The sequence below is a fragment of the Rhagoletis zephyria genome, unplaced genomic scaffold (genome assembly GCF_001687245.7).
Source record: "Rhagoletis zephyria isolate East Lansing unplaced genomic scaffold, Rhagoletis_zephyria_1.1 Rzeph_scaffold_04243, whole genome shotgun sequence".
Classification (NCBI taxonomy): Eukaryota; Metazoa; Arthropoda; class Insecta; order Diptera; family Tephritidae; genus Rhagoletis; species Rhagoletis zephyria.
Genome location: NW_016161326.1, coordinates 6145 through 26660, shown reverse-complemented (window position 1 = coordinate 26660; position 20516 = coordinate 6145). Strand labels below are relative to the sequence as shown.

Here is a 20516-nt window from a genome sequence, read left to right as displayed (position 1 = left end):
AAAAATTTACTTCCTTTTGTAATGGTTGGCAACCCTATTCAAAAACATGTCTCTTATAAAGCTTTTTCAACCACATTCCATTTCCTTAATATATATAATATATATATTTCATAATTTTTAATCTAATATTCAGTTTTAATAATTTCAAAATTTTATATCGCAAGCCGGCAACCCTATTTAGAAAATATAATAGTCACTTTTTTGTGTTATTCATGTTGTCGTAATTCAGTTAATTGATACATATCTATATTAAAATCATTTATATTTTCTATGCATACATGCTAAAGAGGTTGGCAACTCTTTTCAGCAATAGTTTATTAAGCTTTCTCAATTTCAGCTGTTTACTTGACCTTTTTCGAAATCGGCAACTCTACCATTTTTTTCTATAAAAGCTCTCTCGATGTTTTTTCGTTTAGCAACAAAACTTTTTAAGATTAATTGATAATTTTTTTCATTTTTTTTGCTTCTTCGTATGTGGCAATCCTTTAAATAGATTTTGTTTTAATTTCTTCGGAATACCTTTTTTACATAAATGTATGCAGCAATTGTTAGGGCTTAAGATATTCGTTTATTTTTTGTTATTCGGTAGGTAAATGGCAACCCGTCCAAGAAAATCAAAGCGATAGTCATACAATAGGTATATTTAGCCATCCGTAGCTAGATGCTAACCTCCGACGCTAACTTTCGTGCTTTTTCATTTTTTTCTTTGCTGACACCCTTCAAAGCTTTTTCGCAGAAATTCAATTACCGGTATCGTCCACACTGTAATCAGTATACTCATTCATCAACATTTTTCGAAAACATGTCTCACATAAAATTTGCATTTACAATCCATTGGCTAAGTGCACTTAGCTGCTCATATTTCCACTAATCACTTATTTTTTGTGCACATTTCCACAATTTGCATCTCTCTAATAACGACACTCAAATGGTGTGACATGTCGTATGAGTGACATCAAATTTTTTAAGAGGTAATTAAGTCGAATCTACGCTACTGGTAAATAGGACACCAAGAGCGCGCGAGAAGATGTGAAAATGGCATATGGGAAAATGGCGCAGTCTAGCTGCGCTTACGCGGTATGTTAACTCTTTTCGGAGAAATGTAAATTTAAGTAGCATTTTTAGTGTTGAACGCCGGTCACGCGCATTTAATTACGGGTAGAAATTTCCAAATATTTTCATACTCACGAACGGAAAGGAAATCATCTTTCTGCTTCCTCCTTTCCTTCGCTCTCTTTTTCTGGCAGTGCGCTTACTTTATGAGCCATGCAAGAGCCAGAGCATTAAAAGCGCGTTAAATAATAATTCAATGCTTGTAAAATGCAAATTTTAATTAGTTCTCTTTAACAAATTTGTTACTTGAGCTGTTAAAATTTATTTAACTTGCGTTTGTTATTCTTCTTTGTTCGCCTGCGAAAGCGAGTAAAGTTGGCATAAGTAAATACGCTTTCTTTTAATTAATAAGAGGTGAGCAAAAAGTAAAGAGGATAATAGAATATACATAAAGCAAAGAAGATAAAGGAAAATAAACTGTGAAGTATAGTTCATATACATACAAATATACAGATGCGTTCAACTGGTTAGCAACGAAATTTGAAATGATATTGTTTGCAAATTATGTTTATTTCTGTATTTTTAATATATTTCATTTAAAATATAATTCAATCGGTAACAGAAACCACAATAACAAAAGTTTAAAAGTTTGTACAAATTGCAAAAAAATTAATCAAACTTCAAAAACTTTACATCAAAATTGCAAAACTTTTAATTAGAATATTTAGAATATTTTCGGGTATGCAGTTGTGTAGCCCATTTAATTGTAGTATAAGAAAGTGCAAGTTTCTAGTCGTAAAAAAATACCGTTGATTGTTTAGAATTTTTTTTGTCTTCTAATATTATAATTAAAAATTTTGAAATTTTAATGACAATTTTTTGAAGTTTGATCATTTTGTTTATTTTTTTTTTCAATTTGTGCAAGTTTTTAAACTTTTATTATTGTGGTTTTTGTAATAGATTGAATTATATTTTAAATTAAAATTATTAAATTCATAAATAAACATAATTTGCAAACAATATAATTTTGAATTTCGTTGCATCTTAGTTGACCGCGTCCGTATGTATGTATGCATGTTAAAAGGTACCTCGCTTTGGTACACATCGGAGAGAAAATCCACTGGATTAGTTATTTTCGGGTGGCAACTCTTCTAAAATATTTCCGGCTAAAAAATGTTCCTTAAATACCTACAGCTCAGTGCTTAGACTGTATTTTTTAACTAAGTGCGTGATTAAAATTAAAAATATGTTTTTTGTCAGGTGGCAACACTCCTTAACAGAGAGAACAGCTGATCGCAAAACTTTTATTAGATCTAATGTCTGCTTTACTATTACTTTGAACTTATTCGTTTGATTTTCTTATAAACATAGGCTGTACCTTAGTCTAATAGTTTTATTCCATTTGTGGCATTAATTTCTGATTAATTTTGAACGTTATCCACACGCAACAAATTAAAAGCAAATAACCGGTCTAAACGGTTTTTCTTGGAATTTAAAAACTATGAGTCGTTTTTTTCAAAAAATCGAATAATCGAACGTACTAATATACAGATTCGAATATTTTTATACTCGGTAAATTTCCATCATTTTAACAGTAGAGATACATATGCATGTAGGTGGCAAAGCAATTTATAAACTATTTACTTTTTTTTTTAGTAAGTAGCAACGCTATTGTATTAAAAAATATTTCACTAAATCTTAATTATTTTAAATATTGAAAGTTTGGCAACCCTTATTTTAAAAACGAACTGCACTAAAGCTGCTAAAAGTGTTCCTGGATTAAATTAATACCCATACATCAATGTTTTATTTAAGTGGCACTCTTGTTAATTTAAAGTTTTAGAAAAGTGGTAACCCTGTTTTAAAAACGCAATATTTAAGCTATTATTTATTTTCAATTTTCGACAGTTGACGACCTTTTTTTTATAAAAATGGTTATATTCAAGCTACTTAAAGCCTTCTGTATTTAATTAATTCCCAAACCATAAATTTTACGGAAAAACTGTACTAAAGCAATTGAAATACCTTAGTACTCATACCTAGATATTTTATTTAGCGTGCGCAAATTATTCATTTGAAATTTCCGAGAGTTGGCAACCTTTTATTTTAAATTTGCTGCATTAAATCGATATCCATATTTAAATATTTTAATTAATTTCTACACCCTAGTTTTTTTTAATATTAAGAGACATGACAACCCTGCCCATGCGATAAAATTTCAAATAATACAGTTGGCCACTACATAAAAAAAGAACTTTCTTACAGCTGCTAAAATTATCTTAAAATAAAATTATTGCACGTATTTATTTCAAGCATTTCCTTTATTTAGCTGTAAACAGTTGGCAATCCTATAAAAATTTGCTTCGTTATGGATTAGCAGGTTTTCTTTTATATATTTTCGTGTATTTTTTACATCTCTTTAACATCCAGGCTTCACTTCCCCTATGAAAAGGCGGAACTCATTCATTCTGGTAGTGAATATTCAAAGAAAACAAAATTTCGCTCCAAAGAAACTCTGCGAAAAATGCAAAACTTAAGGCAGTGAATTAAATCATTCTGCTTTTTCATTCTGTCGTTAGAAGTCAGCGTTACGCTCTTTCGCTGGCCTTCCGTTCGAGAGTAAAAGCGACGCTGCTTCCCACAAACTTTACGTCAAACATTTTTTTCTTTTTTCTTCCTCTTGCGTGTAAAACCCGCTACATTCGCGCGGAAGTTCACACTTTAAAATTTATGAGCTGCAATAGATTAATGCATTTTCCGTATGTCCTGTTCCCGCTGCCTTGGCGGCTTCTTCTTCTTTAGCCACGCTAACAATCGCTAGCTTTCTGCCTTACCTCACACAGTTTTCAAGGTGTTTTTCCACTTGCAGCCATTCAATTCTTGCAATTTGTTTTTTTTTTTTGCATCCTCTTTTTTCTTACTTTTCACTCACCTCCAATTTGTTTTGTTTGTTTCGGCATTTCACTGCCTGCTCGTCTGTGTGTGCCAGTGTCCTTGCCATTGCGCTGTTGCACGTTGTCTCACCTTGTGGCGGCCATTGTCACCTTTGCAATTTCAAGCAGGTGTAAACTACTTGTTTTTGTTGTCAATGAGCAATTCTTGCACTGCTTAAATAAAGTCAACAAATTTTGTGAAATGTTGCAAGTGTCGACTGTTGAACGTTGATATATTTAAGCAACAGTTTTTTATGGAGAATATAGTGCGGATGTTAAGTGCACTTTGTTTCAATTTAATATTATAAGTTTGTTACGAAAAATGGTGAAGACGGGTAGTAAAAGTGCTAGGATGAAAAAATCAAGGTTACTGCTCATACGCCGTGAAAGCAGAGGCGAGTGAAGTTTTCAAGTCGTGAAAGAAATATTTTAGCGTTTAATTTTTGTTTACCACAACCTCCCAAGGGTTTCGCCCAGCACCTTTTGAGCTTACTAGAAGCTAATTTTTCTCACAGCAGGCCACAAGTGACCAATGGAGACAGGTGACAACTCCTCAAGATTGCTCCCTCTTTCCTGTTTATCGGTCCACTAGTTTTCTTTAATATACTAGCAATAGCTTGGCACCCATATGAGCTTGACACCGAAGTATCCTGATGCGGCGGTGAGGGATGCCAGGCACTGGTCGGCAATTTCCAAGGATATATGTCCACACCTTAACTGGTATTGCATTCGTAAATATATAAGCCGCTGCTTCATGGCACCTACCTCCTCTTGGGAACACTGCAGTGTGATTAGGCGCGACTACTAATACCAAGCGTCTAACCGCCCTATTCCCACACCACTGACAAAACTCAGCGGCTGACTATTGCTTTTACTACTGCGCCTAATACTATGCCGCAAATTTATTTTAAGCTGTCGTATGACAATTGTCAGTTTTATTGTTATGACCTACTGAGTAAGTGACAACGGCGAAACAATGTTTATATTGTGTTTTAGGCGCAGTAATTGTGACAATAGTCATATGATGAATTTTGTCAGTGTTGTGTGAATAGAGCGGTAAATGTATGCTGTAGACTGCGGCATGTGCAAAAGTTTCCTTTATGAAATTTAGGGAATTTTTGAGCATGCACTTCTCAAATGCCATATAACAAAACTATCTTAAGTTATAATTTGATGGCTCATCCGGAGTTTTTAGTTGACTCTGCCTGACTTACAACCACCTAACATATTGCCCACACACTACTTTTTGGTGCAATAAATATTTTTTTTTTATACATGCAAACATGCTGGTCTTTCCACTCACTGAGTTATTAACAGTGATTTGAATTTGATAGAGAATCGTTGGCAAAATACATCTTACCCTTCCCTTCCATCCAATTTTGATCCATTCGCGAATAAATTCACTGGACGCTGGTGCCAAAGATTGCACTTCGAAAATAGTGAAGCATCCAGTTGGACCCGCTATCTGTATGCAATGGTCGGTTAAGGGCCCGATGAACTTAAAGCTTTTTAAAATTCTGTAATGTCCGTAGTTGGAAAAAAGCTTATAGCCAGCGCCTCATGGTCAAGGCGGGGCGTGGGCTGTGAAAGCTTTTTATGCGATATCAACAAAAGTAATCTGGCGCAAAGCCACTCTTTAGCAATACAAGGTCTTCCTTACCCTTTCCTCTAAGTGCAGTTTTTTTTGCCTAAGACCATACAGGGTGCCAAGGAACTATTCTCTAACAAGAAGTGATATCCGTATAAGCAACTACACCACAAGTGAGGTCATTTCCAAAGTCTGAAACTCTTTTCTGGATAAGCACATAGCCAGCCTTGGGCAAATAAGTTTCAGATATTTTTAGGGGGCAAATTTCTTCAGCCTAATAACAGTCAATTCTTGTTCTTCGCCAAATGTACAATAAGAATGTACAGAAAAAAATAAATGTATATACATATACCATGCAAAAAACTGTTCAAATATTTAGTTAACTTTCTGTTGACTTGACGCAGTAGATATCTTCATGTGCTGTCATAAAAAATCGGTTTACAATCATAGAGAGCGCCTCTCGAACTTTGAAATCTATCTGAGAACGAAGAAAAATAAATAAAATGCCAACAAAATTAGCTGATGACAAGTAAATGACTGTTGTGAAAGTCGCCAGCAAGTAACAACACATATCGGAAGTAGAAGTAATAAAAAGTATGAATAAAGTAGTGAAAAAGTGAGAAGAAAGCTTAAATGGGACAGCAATGTGCGAACGAGTGCCGACTCAGCAGCGTTCAACAGTCAGATGGCGGCATAGCAAAAGTTTTGAAATTTCTTCCACAGCTAACTACTACTCTACTTAGCGGCGGCTGCTGGCTGGCTGGCTTGGCAACTCAAACACCCCTTTTTTGCGGAAAAATCTCAACAACAACAACAACAAGTAAAATGCGGTCGCCACATTTTTTCTCGTTTACTCCTCCATTTTTGTTGTTATTGCAGCAAAAGTTTTGATGCCATAAACTTTTTGCATGACCTCCAGCGGTTATGTTTTGCGTTGCCGCAAATAATTTTAACTTTACTTGTTGTTATTACATTTCTTGCTGTCGACTAAGTTTTTGTTGTTTTTGTTGACCTTAACTAACTATATATGTATGTCATCATGACTTTGACGCTTCATTTTATTCCATTTGCTTTTTATCTGAATTTAATGTCAAACATTAGCGCTGCTGATTGGCCAATTAATAGAGAAATCATGGGGGCTATTAGATTTGATAGGAATATAGTTTTGTGTTGACGAAAGAAGGTAGAAAAAGGAGCACGAATAGGCAGTTTTTCGTTGTAAGGGCATAAAAAAGGGTGAATTGGTGGCAAAACAAAACTTGTGTGAACAATTTCAAATTGGAGCAGCGTAATTTTTGTACATTTCGACCTGTTCGAAAAAAATGCAAAAACATTTTGAAACGTAGCAAAATGCGGCAGTTGAGTTTTTCTTCACTTTTGACGACTTTTTAAATTTATACGAGTTTATACCAGTTTTTTGACAAACTATAAAAATTTCCTTTTTGCATAAAAAGTGTAACTCCCTTTTCTGAAGTGTATTTACTGATATTTTTTAGCTTATACTTTTTCGACCAGTTCTCTACAACTTAAAATTGTGTCCTTAATAGCGCTTTAAAGTCGTAAGCTATTTTTCGAAACATAAAAATGTTTTGTGTTTACTTTAATGTTCGTGTTTGCATTTATACCAGTTTATGCTAAAAACTCAATTTAATGTTTTTTTTAATTCCGAGCCATTTGCACAAACAAATAACAAAAGCGCTTTCAAAGGAGGCCGACCGCGTTTTCTTATAAAGTAAAACCACATAAAAATTATTGTGCTTTTGTGTTTTAAAAAGTTGCCAACCGAAATATTTATGCAAAGTCTTCATATTTGGTATAAACGTAATATTCTCTAACTCTTTATACCAGATTTTTTTAGCAGGCTGTGCTGTCTTTGTGAATCTAATTTCCAAAAAATATTTTTTGCGAGCTCACGAATTTATACCGGTTTCGAAGTTAATATTTTTACCAAAACCAAATAAAAGTTAAGAAAGGTAAACATGCTGGTTCTGAACGCAAAAAATCTTTATGTCTTGATATTACTATTCTGGCAAAAAAGGAGACGACCTTTTTTTATTTAACTAAAATAAAATAAATAAAGCTATTTACAACATCAAAAAATGTTAAAATTTCTCATACTTTTATATCATATTCGACTCATTTGAATATGCGAATGATTTTTAACAATCAATTTCTAAATTTCTAATACGCGTAGTTTCCAGTATATGTCCATAAGTTCAAAAAGCTTCTAAAATCACAGGTTTTTTTCGACCAATTTATACCAGTTTGTTTGGCAGCATTTTTAACCATCATCCAATATCATATGAGCGTAGAATAAGTAGCATCATTTCTTCAAAGCTATCACATGTTATACCAGTTTCGACCAGTTTTAAAGTTTTAAAAAAAATTAAATAAAACTGCTAGAGACAAACAATTACTGCTTATGAAGATAAACAAATTAATTTTATGACATTAACTCATAGTAAAGAAGTGTTTAAGAGTTTTTGTTTAATTCAGCACTATATTGAATTCTCAGCAGTAATACTCAATTGTTGAGATAGTTTTAAAAAACTTTTAAAATACTGCATTCAAGCATATTCGACTCGATCTGTAAATAAACGTTTTTTTTTTCTTAGGATTAGAACTATGTCTCTGGTTATGTAGATTTCTTCAGCACTTTTTATTTTATTATATTTGAAGATAGCTTCGAGCATCATCTTCATTTTATTTCCTCAGAATGTGCAATTTACATAAATTTCACTTTAGCAGTGCCCTCTGGTATACCATTTTTTTGGTTATTTTCCTTATGCAATTTTCTACAATCCCTTTATAGAAAATGTCATACAAAAATAATTCCCCTTTGGGTAAGTTAACCCACAATATGTTTATATAAACACTCTGCATACACAATCCGCTCATATGCTTATTTGCGAAGAAAAAGCGCAAAAGATTACCACAGAAAAAGCGATTTGGAGTCGTCGACAACAAATAAGAGAAGCGTAGCAAAAAAGTCTGGTATACATAAATGCAACAAGCAGTAAATGGCAAAAAAAAACACAGCGCACGAAGCCTCAGAGGAAAACGAAACGGAGTGCGCGAGAAGAGCTGAGAGAGCGAGAGATATGCGAAGTAAAACTAACAACAAAATATTCTGCCAAAAAAAAACGAGATCAAAACAACCGCGTTTCAGCTGCTTTTTGCTGCAAATATATTTTTATCTACTTTTGTTGTGTTTTTTATTTTAAAATTCTGTTTTGTTGTTGCGCGCGCTTATTGTGCGCCAATGGCATACGCTGCCCGCGAATAAATATAATATAAAATTTATTATTTATGGCTGTCGGGTGCACCAATAAGCCAATTGAGGTGTGCGCATACATGCGAACATTAAAAAAAATAAATCAACAGCAAATTTGTAGAATAAAAACTGGGTAAATAAGTAGACGATAAAGCATTTAAGTTCCGCATGGATTCAAAACATTTTAGTGTACATACATACATTTGTGGAAAAGTTTTAAGTTAAATTTTTATAGGTTTTCTGCTTTGAATCTCACAATTTTGTTGAAAAAAATTAAGTTAGTATTCTAAGTCAAAACTAGGTCTACATACCGTGAAAAATCTATCGAAACGCTTTTAAAGCACAATTTAATGATTTCTAATTTTAGACCAGTTTTTATTATAATTTTTGAGCGCATGCTTTCTTTTTCATACTTGTCTGTAATAGCTGAGCAGAAAAATTTTCCAAATTTTCAGTTTTTTAATTTATACCAGTTTATACCAGTTTCTTAATTTGCTATTTTTTATTTTTTAAATGCTTAAAATACCCAGAAACTTTATTCCCATCATTTCGTGACAATATTTTGCCGCTTTGAAGCAGAATGTATTTATAATAAATTTAATACATTAGCAACAACAAAAACCGTGTCATATGCATACGTTATACCAAATCTAATTTCGACTGGCGTGCTCTGTTGGACTCGGGAAAAATCGTTTAAGCGGTTACAGCGCCAATAAAGAGTTTTTTACTTAATTTCTTTTTAATTTTATTTGCTTAATTTTATAGGTGAAACATAATTTCGTGAAAGGCTCCATGAGATATTTTATCAATTTATACCAGTTTTTTATTCAACATTTATTTTGTTTTCCATATACATATATAATTACCCAAAAATATCTACGTAAAGACATATTTCAAATAAAATCAGGTTTTATGCCAACTTAGACCAATTTTAAAGCTTTCCATAGTACATTTGCTTCAATGCCAAACAGGAAACATTGCAAAATAGATTGCGTTGCAGAGCTATTCTCTTTCCAAGAGTACCTAGTACTTAACACTCAAAACAAATTTTTTGTTCGTTCTAGTGTCGCGCCAACCGCACAGACACACACCGTTTTTCTGCAATCAAATCCCTTCCTTCTTATTAAACAATTTCCTGCTGCTCCTGCTTCGCTCAGAAGCATACATGTAATCATAAGCTATGCCATATTCCTGTGAAACCGCTTGCTATCCAATTTCCTGTCTTCCACGTCATTTTTCCTACTGAAATTGTTCACTGTTTCGCAGTCTTTCCTTAACCGATATCTGTTCTCGTTGTCTTCTCAACGCTAAAATTTTATGCGAGCTGTGACGTCTCACCCGCATGCATGCCAAAGTTTTCGTTGCTGCCTTCCTCTACTTTCCTAACTACTTTTAAAACTTGTGTCCCTCGCCATATATGTATGAATGTATTTATGTTTGTATTTCCCCTGCCACAATTTCCGCCACACCTTATCCAATCGCGCACACACAAACACTTGCGTGCCCTAACTTTTTTCCACCAGCTCATTGACAAAGTTTCTTAAGCTTGCGTTTTTCTTAATATGAAAAAATTGTTTTAACTAAAAGTTGTTACTTTTTTTTGCTGTTTTAAGAGTACTCTAACAAACTTTAATAACATAACAACAGATTCTTGCGAAACAAAAAAAAAGTTACAAAAAGATGTACATTACAAAAAACTAAAGTATAAGCACTAAATGGATGAAATGAAAAAAAAAGTTTCGGCAGCAAGTGCAGCCATAAAATGCTTTTACGAGCGCAGAAGAAATAAAAGCATAGTGGAGTGAGAAAATGTTGGCTTGCCACATGACAAGCCGTATGGATAACTAACTATTAAGGTGATTGAAGTACAAAAACGAAATTGATTGAAAAAGTATGCTCATGTGGCACTATGCTTACACATACTTGCCACATATGCTATCGATATGACACTTATGTGTCAGATACTTTGAAAAGTGTAAATAAATAATTCTTGCATGTTGAAGTGTAAAATGTACAATCACTTATACAGAAAAAGTTGCAAATGGTGCAACAGCTAAAAGAATTAAAAAGTGTGATCGTATTGAAAGAACTTTCGGATTATCTTGAGTTAAAAACAATTTTTAGGCAGCTTAAAAATAGTAGGTACAAGGGTAGAATATGTTGAATAACTACGTTCTCTGTCTAAGACCAGTTTTGGTAGTTAAACTAGTTGTAAAATCTTATTTTTAATTTAGACCAGTTTTGTGATTAGGAAGGGTAAGCGTGTGTGTAAGCATAGTAAGTCACAAAAAACGAGCTTCATTAGTTTCTTCCACTTTTGAAATTTATACCAGTTTTAAACATTTACGAATAAGCATGTATAATGGAAAATATGGAACTTTATACACAAATAAATAAAACAAGTAGAATTTCTACATTTAAAAAATCTTACAATTGATACCAGTGTTCGATAATTGCTAATCGAGCTTATAAATCTTGTCTGAAAAAGACTAAATTTTGAAGTTATTTGGGGGAAGAAATGAAAAAGGCAAACTTTTGTGATTTCGCACGATTTTCTTTTTCGGCCAGTTTCGACAAGTTATATTTCAAATCAAAATTCTTAGTTAAAAAAAAATGCATTTGAGACACACATTTTTTTGAAAATATTTATACCAGTTTTTTAAGACTTAAATCGTAAAATATTTAGTAAAAAACAATCGACCAGTTTAGGTTAGTTCTAAAATTAGGCCGAAGGTCCGTTAAATTATTAAGAAATATTTTTCAATCCAAACGGCAATTTTACCAAATTTATACCAGTTATTTTTCAAGCCTTGCAGCATTGAAAACTATAAAAATTTGGGCAGTTTGACGTACAATCCCATACACTAAAATATTAGAAACTTAAGTTTAAACCACTTTTTTACATTTCGACCAGTTTATACCAGTTTTTAATAAATCAAACATATTCAGTATGATCAAAAATTGTGCTTATTTAATAAAAACCATTTTGAATAAACAAGCTAGACCATTATTTTCAATACCACTTAAATAAAAATATATAACTTTGAGCTACAACGTCTAAAAATTTGTAACACATAAATGCTATAATCCTCAATTCTTTTTGGCTTTTCGCATCGTCTTCATCTGCATTGCACGCATTCATACATTTTCACTAATTACCCAATTACACTCGCTTACGCTCACTTCAAGGTCTTATTAGTACGTATTTTTTATGCCATTCACATTCTCTCTAATACCTTTAACAAAACCCTTCTTTGGTTTCGCCATATTATAATATTTCCAGGCACAATTTCAAACGTCCCAACAACCAAAGCGGTAGTATCTTACAAAATGTGATTTAATTAGACAACCGAAAAAAGAAAACAACAAAGGCAAACAAATATAAACAACAAATACTTACATAAACAAAAATACGTATGAGAAAACAAAAATGTGCTTAAGTGATTGCGGTGCGTGCATGCACACGCCTTTTTGGTTGTAGCCATGAAAACGAATAGCGCGGTTGAAGGTTGCACGCCAATGTTGTAACATATGGTTGGCATGACGAAGACTTAAGCGCGCGTTACATAAAGGGAAGCTCATTAATGTTTTCCCTTTCATTTAGTGCCATCAGCGTGGAAGACCTTTGTCGTTTGCCTTCCAACATTTCGCTTCCCACATTGCTCGCGAGAAAACCTGCTACCAAAACGCGCATATGATAAAGTTTCATTTCTTATAAATCATTTCAATTAGGTTGCCTACTTAAAGGCTGTCTATTATGTAAAATATTGTAGAGTTGTACATGTGTTTGAAGTACCACTTTACGGCCAACATGCGGGCAACACACATATGTGTCGGGACGTGTAAGATTGTTGTATGCGTGGTTTATGCGCCGCTTCAAAATTAATTTTAATTATATTATTTAATTGGTTGATGTGCTGTCATGCCCGAAAGTATGCAACGCTTTTTTAATAGCTATTAAATGAAGCTGTTTGAGATGTTTTCCAACATGTTTTAAGTTAGTGGAAAATAAGAAGCTTAGCGCGTTTTTTGTGCCACTACTCCTCTATATCATCACTCTATGTACTCCCCAGTATTTTTCTCTTTCGCCGCAATCCACCATTTCTTGTCTTTCGCGCTTTACTTTCCCACCATCAATCCAACCGATTGCGTAATGCACTTCGGCCACTCAACTTTTAACTGCATTTGCCAGCTTAACTGACGGGCATACATATATCTCGAAGAGTACTCTTGCCTTTCAACTACACACATTTCTTTCGTTCTTTTTTAAGCGCTCAGCATTTTTCGTTACCCTCCCGCTCCATGGCTGCATGAACGCTTCGTTGATCAACTTAAGACAACCAAACTTCATGCATGTTTAAATAGCTGTAGAAGCGCCTTCGTATGGCTTACACTTTATGCTGTTTCCTTTGCCTCCTCTCTGCATACTCTAGTCGCCTTTACTCTTCTGATATGGGGCCTTATTTACTTTGACTCTTACTCTTTGTCACCTCCCGTTCGCTCCTCTTCCCATTCACCACAATATTGTGGCTTTTCATGTGTTCACATTCGCTTGACTGCTCATAAATTTTGCTTGGCCGCAATGCATGTTCGCCATTTTGGCTTTTTAGCATTTCCAGCATGGGGCATACTTTCAGGCTTTCGCACTACTGACGTTGTATGCCTGGCCGACCACTGGGCGAGTAATGAAATGTTGTAAGTGGCTCTGCCACTAATCAGCCAGTTTTTGCGGCACATCGTTGGTTTTTTCACGGTTGATTGGATTTTCTAGTCGCAAATCGACGCTTGTTAGTGGTTAGTTGAGTGGATTGTAGGCGGGGTGTAGGCGATGGCACATTTGGAAAATAAACTAGATTTGTCCTAACTAAGATTGCATATTTTGTGAATTTAGGTGAATTTAAAAAAATTTAGTTTATAAATTTGAGAGCAAAGAGAACTTTATACCAGTTTTTTGAAAGTTTTAAAATTGTCACTCAAATAGTAAGGAATGGGAATGAGTTGTTGTGTCTAGTCATATAAGTAATATGTGAGAGATTTACACAGGTGACTCCATTAAAAACGTAAAAAGGTGAGGCAAGTTTAGAAAACTTTGGCAGCCCGTTGAACAAGATTTTCTCATTTATACCAGTTCTGACTCAAATACGCAACGTAGTTTTAAATAAAATTAAGAATTAATATAAGAAATTCTTACAAATAAAGTATATACGTGAAAAAAATTTTGCCTTTTTAGGAAAAAAAATGTATACCACTTTGTGGCATAAATATAAAATTTGAAATTGAGTGCAGTACTTACTGCCCATTTGCTCAGGACCAATAGATTTCAGCGTAATTTTGTATAAAAAATATACCAGTTTCTGGTATAAAGTAAACATTTAATTTTTTATAGCCCATTGCTATTTGCCAATTTACTTAAGGCCAAAAGACTTGTCGAGAACTACTCCATATGGCTGTACTATTTTCGACCAGTTTAGTTTTGCACACAAAAATCTGAAATCACACTACTAGACTGGCTCTTAAATGCAGGAAACAAACTTTACATCAGATTTTCTAAGCCTCAACCCCTACGTCGATGTTACAATAGTCGAAGATATCACATATGAATTTTGCTCCCGATTGTAGACGGTTAAAGCGTGTCGCACAGGGGGCAAATTTCAGATTACCCTGTGAAGGAGTCTTAACCGTCTCTAAATGTGGCCGTGGTATTATCGATTGATTGGGTGGGACGGAAAAAATCGTGCATTTGATTGTATACCCATAAAATCCGGATTTTCGGATATCCGGTTAATATTCGTTCATTTTGTTATCCGAATATTCCGATTTTTTAATCAGATATTCGAACTTATTTACTAAGCTTGGTACTGCAAACCTTGCTACCAATTACATATGTATTTATCTGAAAATTTTAAATTCGACTAGGAGAAATAAATATGCCCACAAAACCTAAAAACAGAAATATTTATGACGAAATTTTATGAAAAATTTTAGTAAAATATTTTCTACCAGTTTCTGGTATAAAACAAGAATGCATTTTTCTACACGATTTTTCATTGCTAATCAACTATTTTCCCAAAACAATATGTCCACAACATCTTAAAAAGGGCTGCCCTTATTTCGACCAATTTATTTTTTCTATCAAAATTTTACGAAGATTGAAAGTTTGCAGTGAATTTGCACAGAAATCAAAGAATCAAAGTATACCAGTTTCTGGTATAAACACAAATTATTTTTTAACAAATATTCCGGAACAAACTTATTATGCTGACATTTTTTCAAACGTCACTTATTACCATTCCTTCATAGCTAACTTCGAATTTCCAATCTATTTTCCATTTCAGATGAATTTTGCGAAGAGTATCCACATAATCTCATGCCGACANGTATGAGTTGTGTGAGAGAGCGAAAACAAAGATCAACAATGAGAGAGAAGCAAGGTTGTGAGGGTATAATTTTGAAGAATTGAATTTCTCTCCCATTTGATGCTTAAGAGAAGTTTTACCCTTAATTCACTCATTCTCAACGCCCACAGGTTTTTATAAAATCAGAACTGAAAGTCGGCGTTATCTATGTGAAAGAAGATCAATATTCGGAAGAGCAAATTTTAGACAATAACGAAAATTCCATACTCTTCGATGAATTCCTAACGCTACTCGGCGATCGTGTGCGTTTACGTGGTTTCGACAAATACAAAGGTGGCCTTGATACGGTGCATGATCTGACAGGTTAGTTTGAATGAGAAATAATTAAAACAAAAAAAAAAACGATCAGGCAAATTTCTTCTATTCTATTTTTCACGCTCCGCACACCCATAGGTCTCTATTCGGTTTACACCAATTGGCGTAACATTGAGATTATGTTTCATGTATCCACTCTCTTACCCTACGAGAAGCATGACCCGCAAAAGCTGCAACGCAAACGACATATAGGCAATGATATAGTCTGTGTTGTTTTCCTAGAAGCGGATAATACGCGCTTTAGTCCTGCCTGCATAAAATCTCATTTCCTACATACATTTATACTGGTAAGACATATGTATATGTATGTTACTCACCTGTGCTCATCTGCTCTGCGTTGCGCCGCATTCACTCTTTCCTCTTTTATAATTCAATTTCACCGCCGGCAGGTGCGAGTCTCGGCTCGAATTAAACACAAGCCGACGCGCTATGAGGTTTCGGTGGTGACGCGCGATGAAGTCGGCGCCTACAAGCCGTATCTCTGGGAGCAGTCCGTGTTCGAGAAGGGGCCAATGTTTCGGTGAGTATGCGACTTTTAGCACACTTACTTTTTTACCCATTTATTTTTCACTAATTTTTTTTTTTATCATTTCGTCACTCACTTTTCATTCATTTTCTCACTAATTTTTTCGCTTATTTTTTACTTATTTTTTTAACTTTTCTTGCTCACTTTTTCTAATTTTTTCCCCCTTTTACGCATTTTTTTATATTTCACTCATGCTCATTTTGGCTCACTCATTTTGATCGCTAATCACCTCACTTTCCTTCTCTTTTTCCTCTATACAGAGAATGGCTACTCACGAAAATTGTCAACGGCGAGCGCGCTTCGTATTCGGCACCGAAATTTGCCCGCATGCAAGAACGTACACGCTCACAAATGCTCGAGGATTTGGTGATGAATTTATCGAATCACGCGGAAACCGGACAGATACCGAAACCGTACCGTAGGGGCTCGTGGCGACCCATCGGTGAGGATGAATATAACAAAATGTTGCATGCAAGAGTTTTAGCCCATGGGACGGCCACACCGCAATCGTCGTCAGAGGGCGTTGATGTGTGCTGTGTTAATCTCGGTTCCAAGCATAGTATGTAGGCGTTGAGTTGAGCCTCCCCCCCCGACAAACAATTTGCGAGACCCTCCTCGTGTTCAAAGATATACATTACCTGAAATTTAGAAAAAAAATTATAATTAATTTTCCAAGTTGCTTTTTTTCCAGCAAAAGTTATACTTAAATTTTTATAAATTCAAAATTCGTGCATTTCAATTAGCAATTGGCGTGTAGGTCCAAGTAAATGTGTGGTAGTATGAGTAAGAATTAACCATTTTAATGTTGAATTGGCAAGAGTTAATTTAGATCCTCAGTTTGCGTTTAAATGCTTGAAACTAACTTATTTTAAATGTTGATGGGACAAAATAATACTGGAATCGAAATTTTGTTATTTAACACATTAGCTCACCTATTTATACCCATTCACAATGTCGACCAGTTCAATTCCATGCGCTTAAAATGCTTGCAGCCAACTGTTTTTAACTATTAAAACAACAAGGATTAAATATGTTCAGAGCTCCCATTTTTTAAACCTGCTTACACTCATTTATGTCAGTTCCTAATTAAAATTTATTTTTACGAAGGAAATTCGCATTTTTTTTTTAAATTGGCTAATATTTATTTTCGACCAGTTTGAATTGCTGTTGTGGAAAATCGCATTAGTAACAGATTGCCAGTGTAAAACCAAAAATTTATTATTTTCTACGTTTATACCACTTCCAAAAATTGGTGTAAGTTTTTCCCATTTCAAACAAGGTAGCCTATTTTATTAAATAATGAAAAATTGTAGTAAATTTGTGTTGCTAGGACCGGAATTTCACATTTTATGGCTTATTTGCTAAGAAATAATTTTCGACCAGTTCAAATGAATACGTTTGAAACGATTTTAATTCATATGTTTTCAATTTATACCAAAATAAAGCTATTTTAAAGCTAATTTCATACATTCAGCTTATTATTTGCTGCATTTGTTTAGAACACTTCAATAATTTTGTGTAAGTTTTTGTTTACGCATCAATGGCAAATCGAGCAACCAAATCATACAGACCCTGATAGTTTTTTTAATTTATACCAACTGACACTTGAAATTTCTAAGGAGTTTTACTAAATTTTGGCCACTTCTGAACTAAGTAATCCAGCTTAAATTATTGAGGCAGGCATATTTTTAGCAGCCAAAGGCAAGAACATTGAAAGTACATCTTTTCATTTTATGCCAGTTTATGTTCACCTGTACACTTTTCATATTGGAGCACAAGAAATAGATTTTAAACACATACTAGTCTTTCTTCCAACTTTATACCAGTTTTCAAAAGTTCGTTCACTTTGTATTATACATAACTGTTTCCTGCCTTACAACATATGTCTTAACCTCCACGTCACTTTCTTTTTATACCAGTTTATACCAGTTTGGTTTACACTCAGATTTTTCCCTTCTGAACCTATTTCAACAATTTGGTAATTTTTCTTGTCTTAAATGCTGCCATTATTACACACTCAAATCCTCAAATTTACACTGTCATCAAAGAAAAATGTTTTGACCTTTCGCTGCCATAGCCTATCCTTATCCCACAGCTCATGGGCTTACATTGAAACGAAATTTACGCATGCCAGAAAATCAATTTCATCTCAAACCTTTTACCTACTCGCATCACCGAACAACTACATATGTAGTTATGTATGTACGTGCGGCTGCTTCCGTACTAATTGGCATTGCATTTTAATCAGCTTAGTGTGAGGCTCACTGCAAGCAGCAGTATTGGCAAATCAAATGTCGATATTTCACATTTAATCCTGACAGAGGCACAGAAAAAGTAAGAAATATTCTTCACTTGCACAAACATACAGCGCTGTAGAGATAAATTAAGGCTTGTTCAATCGCTTGTACATGGATTGCCTACAATGGTTAATAGTTGTATGCGTCACTTGTTTTGCAATTGTTTTCTTATGCGTATGCGTTTGAGGCGTTAAACATTACGACCAACAATTTTAAGGGACAGAGAGAAAGAGTGCTGCCAAACTCATTCTTAAATTAAGGAAATACACAAATGAATATTGCTATCTACTTTTAGGCGCACTCAAGCTTTTACATTTAGTATGGCCAAAAAACTCTTTATCAATTACAAGCAATCTATTTAGGCGATTTGCTTGAGGCCGTTGGGGTGAAAAAAAAATCGAAGCCCGGATGGCGATAGTTAGTTTAGCCGGCAGCAAGGATGTGTCGAAATTTAACTAACGCCTAAGTGTGTGCCTTGCTTGGTATGTAAGCATATTGTGGTGGCTAAGTGGGAGCGGAGGTGTGTGAGAGCTCAAATAGGGGGATGGCCTTTGCATTAAGCATATCAGCAGTTAAGCATCTAGGACCAGCACCAAGACCACGACCAGCACCACCACCGTTTTGTATATGTACATTTATTTTGTGGAGTTGCGTAAGCGTCCATGTGTATGTGAGCATTTCTTCCGCACTCAAGGGTTTTAGCGTACGCTTGTAAGACTCTCGCGGCATTGCTGCTTGTAACATCAACACATTTTGTATTATCATACATATATCAAATTGTGATTTGTTTGTTCTTTTCTTCTCTGGTGATTTGTATGCATTTGTAACGAATACTATCGCGTAGGATAAACGCTCGCTACCTGTCGATTTTTCTTCGATTTTTAGCTTTAACACGCATGGCTTGGCATGTCTTCGACCAAAAATTGTGTTCAAGCGCTGTTAAGTATACATTTAAATACATATGTAAATGTATATGTATGTATGTAAATGTCTGCGTAGGTAAGCCAAATCAATATAGCGTATCAAACAAATGCCTGCACACCCACTTACAAGCATCAAAACAAATTGTTTATTACTTTAGCATACAAAATGATAAATAAAAGTGTATATGATTATGGGTAAGAGCGATTTTCCGCGTTTTTGTTACCGAACGAAAAAACAGCAACAAGGAACTTAGACCACTAAGCAATTGTTTTTCTTTGGAGATACATACGTATGCATGATATATACATGTGCTTTTGTTTTCAATAGGCAAATAAACTCGTCTATCAGTGTTAAATTTCATATGCCTTGAATTTAATTTTTTACGCTTTTTTAGTTTATAGCAGAATTTTGGCACCAGTTTCGAGCTCTTGAAGTTATTTTTTACTTTTTTGCGTTTTATACTTTAGACTAGCTTATACTAGTTTTATTTGTATGCAGTTTTTTTTTATGATTTTTCCGTATGTATTGGATTCTAAATACATTTTTCTTTGCAAAATAAAACCACAAAGCATATCCTTTTGCTGCCGGCTGAGTCCAGCTTTGTACCAATTTTCAAAAAAAACGTGCTACTTCATAATTTCCAACTTATCTGTTCAGTTCTCTAGCATTTAATTTTTTACACCAGTTTATACCAGTTTCATTTTTATGCAGTTTTTGCTTTCTGTACTAATTTCACGTATTTCGCATGTATGCATGTAATACCAGTTTATAATACATGTATGCATGTAATACATGTTTATACCAGTTTTCCATTCAAGAAGTTTTCGCTGTGTGAACTTATTTCAACTGTTTGGCATGTGTCAACTTTACCATAACATTTTATTTTTATACCAGTTTATACCAGTTTTCCTTTCAACCAGTTTCTCAACTCAACTCAACTTTACCATAACTTTTTACGTTTTGAACAGTTTATACCAGTCTTCATTTGCATTATTGTGCTTTTAGTACTCATTCGAAATATTTTGCAAGTTTTTCTTCTTAAGACCATGCATTTCTTCGCTCTATGAACTCACTAACTACATATGTATTTCATACGCCACAGTTTTCTGCCTAAATAATTCTACATACTGACTACATACAATTAGGAATTACAAGATTAAGTCAAAGCTTTGAAGTTTAATAAAAAAAAA

General features: G+C 34.2%; 1 protein-coding gene across 1 annotated transcript in view; it reads left to right on the top strand.

The window, feature by feature from the left end:
• Window positions 1-1050: 1050 nt before the first annotated feature.
• Window positions 1051-20516, top strand: part of LOC108370449 (uncharacterized) — a 24790-nt gene continuing 5324 nt past the window's right edge. Inside the window, exons 1-5 of the mRNA XM_017625779.1 lie at window positions 1051-1077; window positions 15375-15567; window positions 15658-15866; window positions 15969-16099; window positions 16366-16668. Coding sequence (XP_017481268.1) covers window positions 1051-1077; window positions 15375-15567; window positions 15658-15866; window positions 15969-16099; window positions 16366-16668 — 863 coding nt within the window. The remainder of the gene's footprint in view (window positions 1078-15374; window positions 15568-15657; window positions 15867-15968; window positions 16100-16365; window positions 16669-20516) is intronic.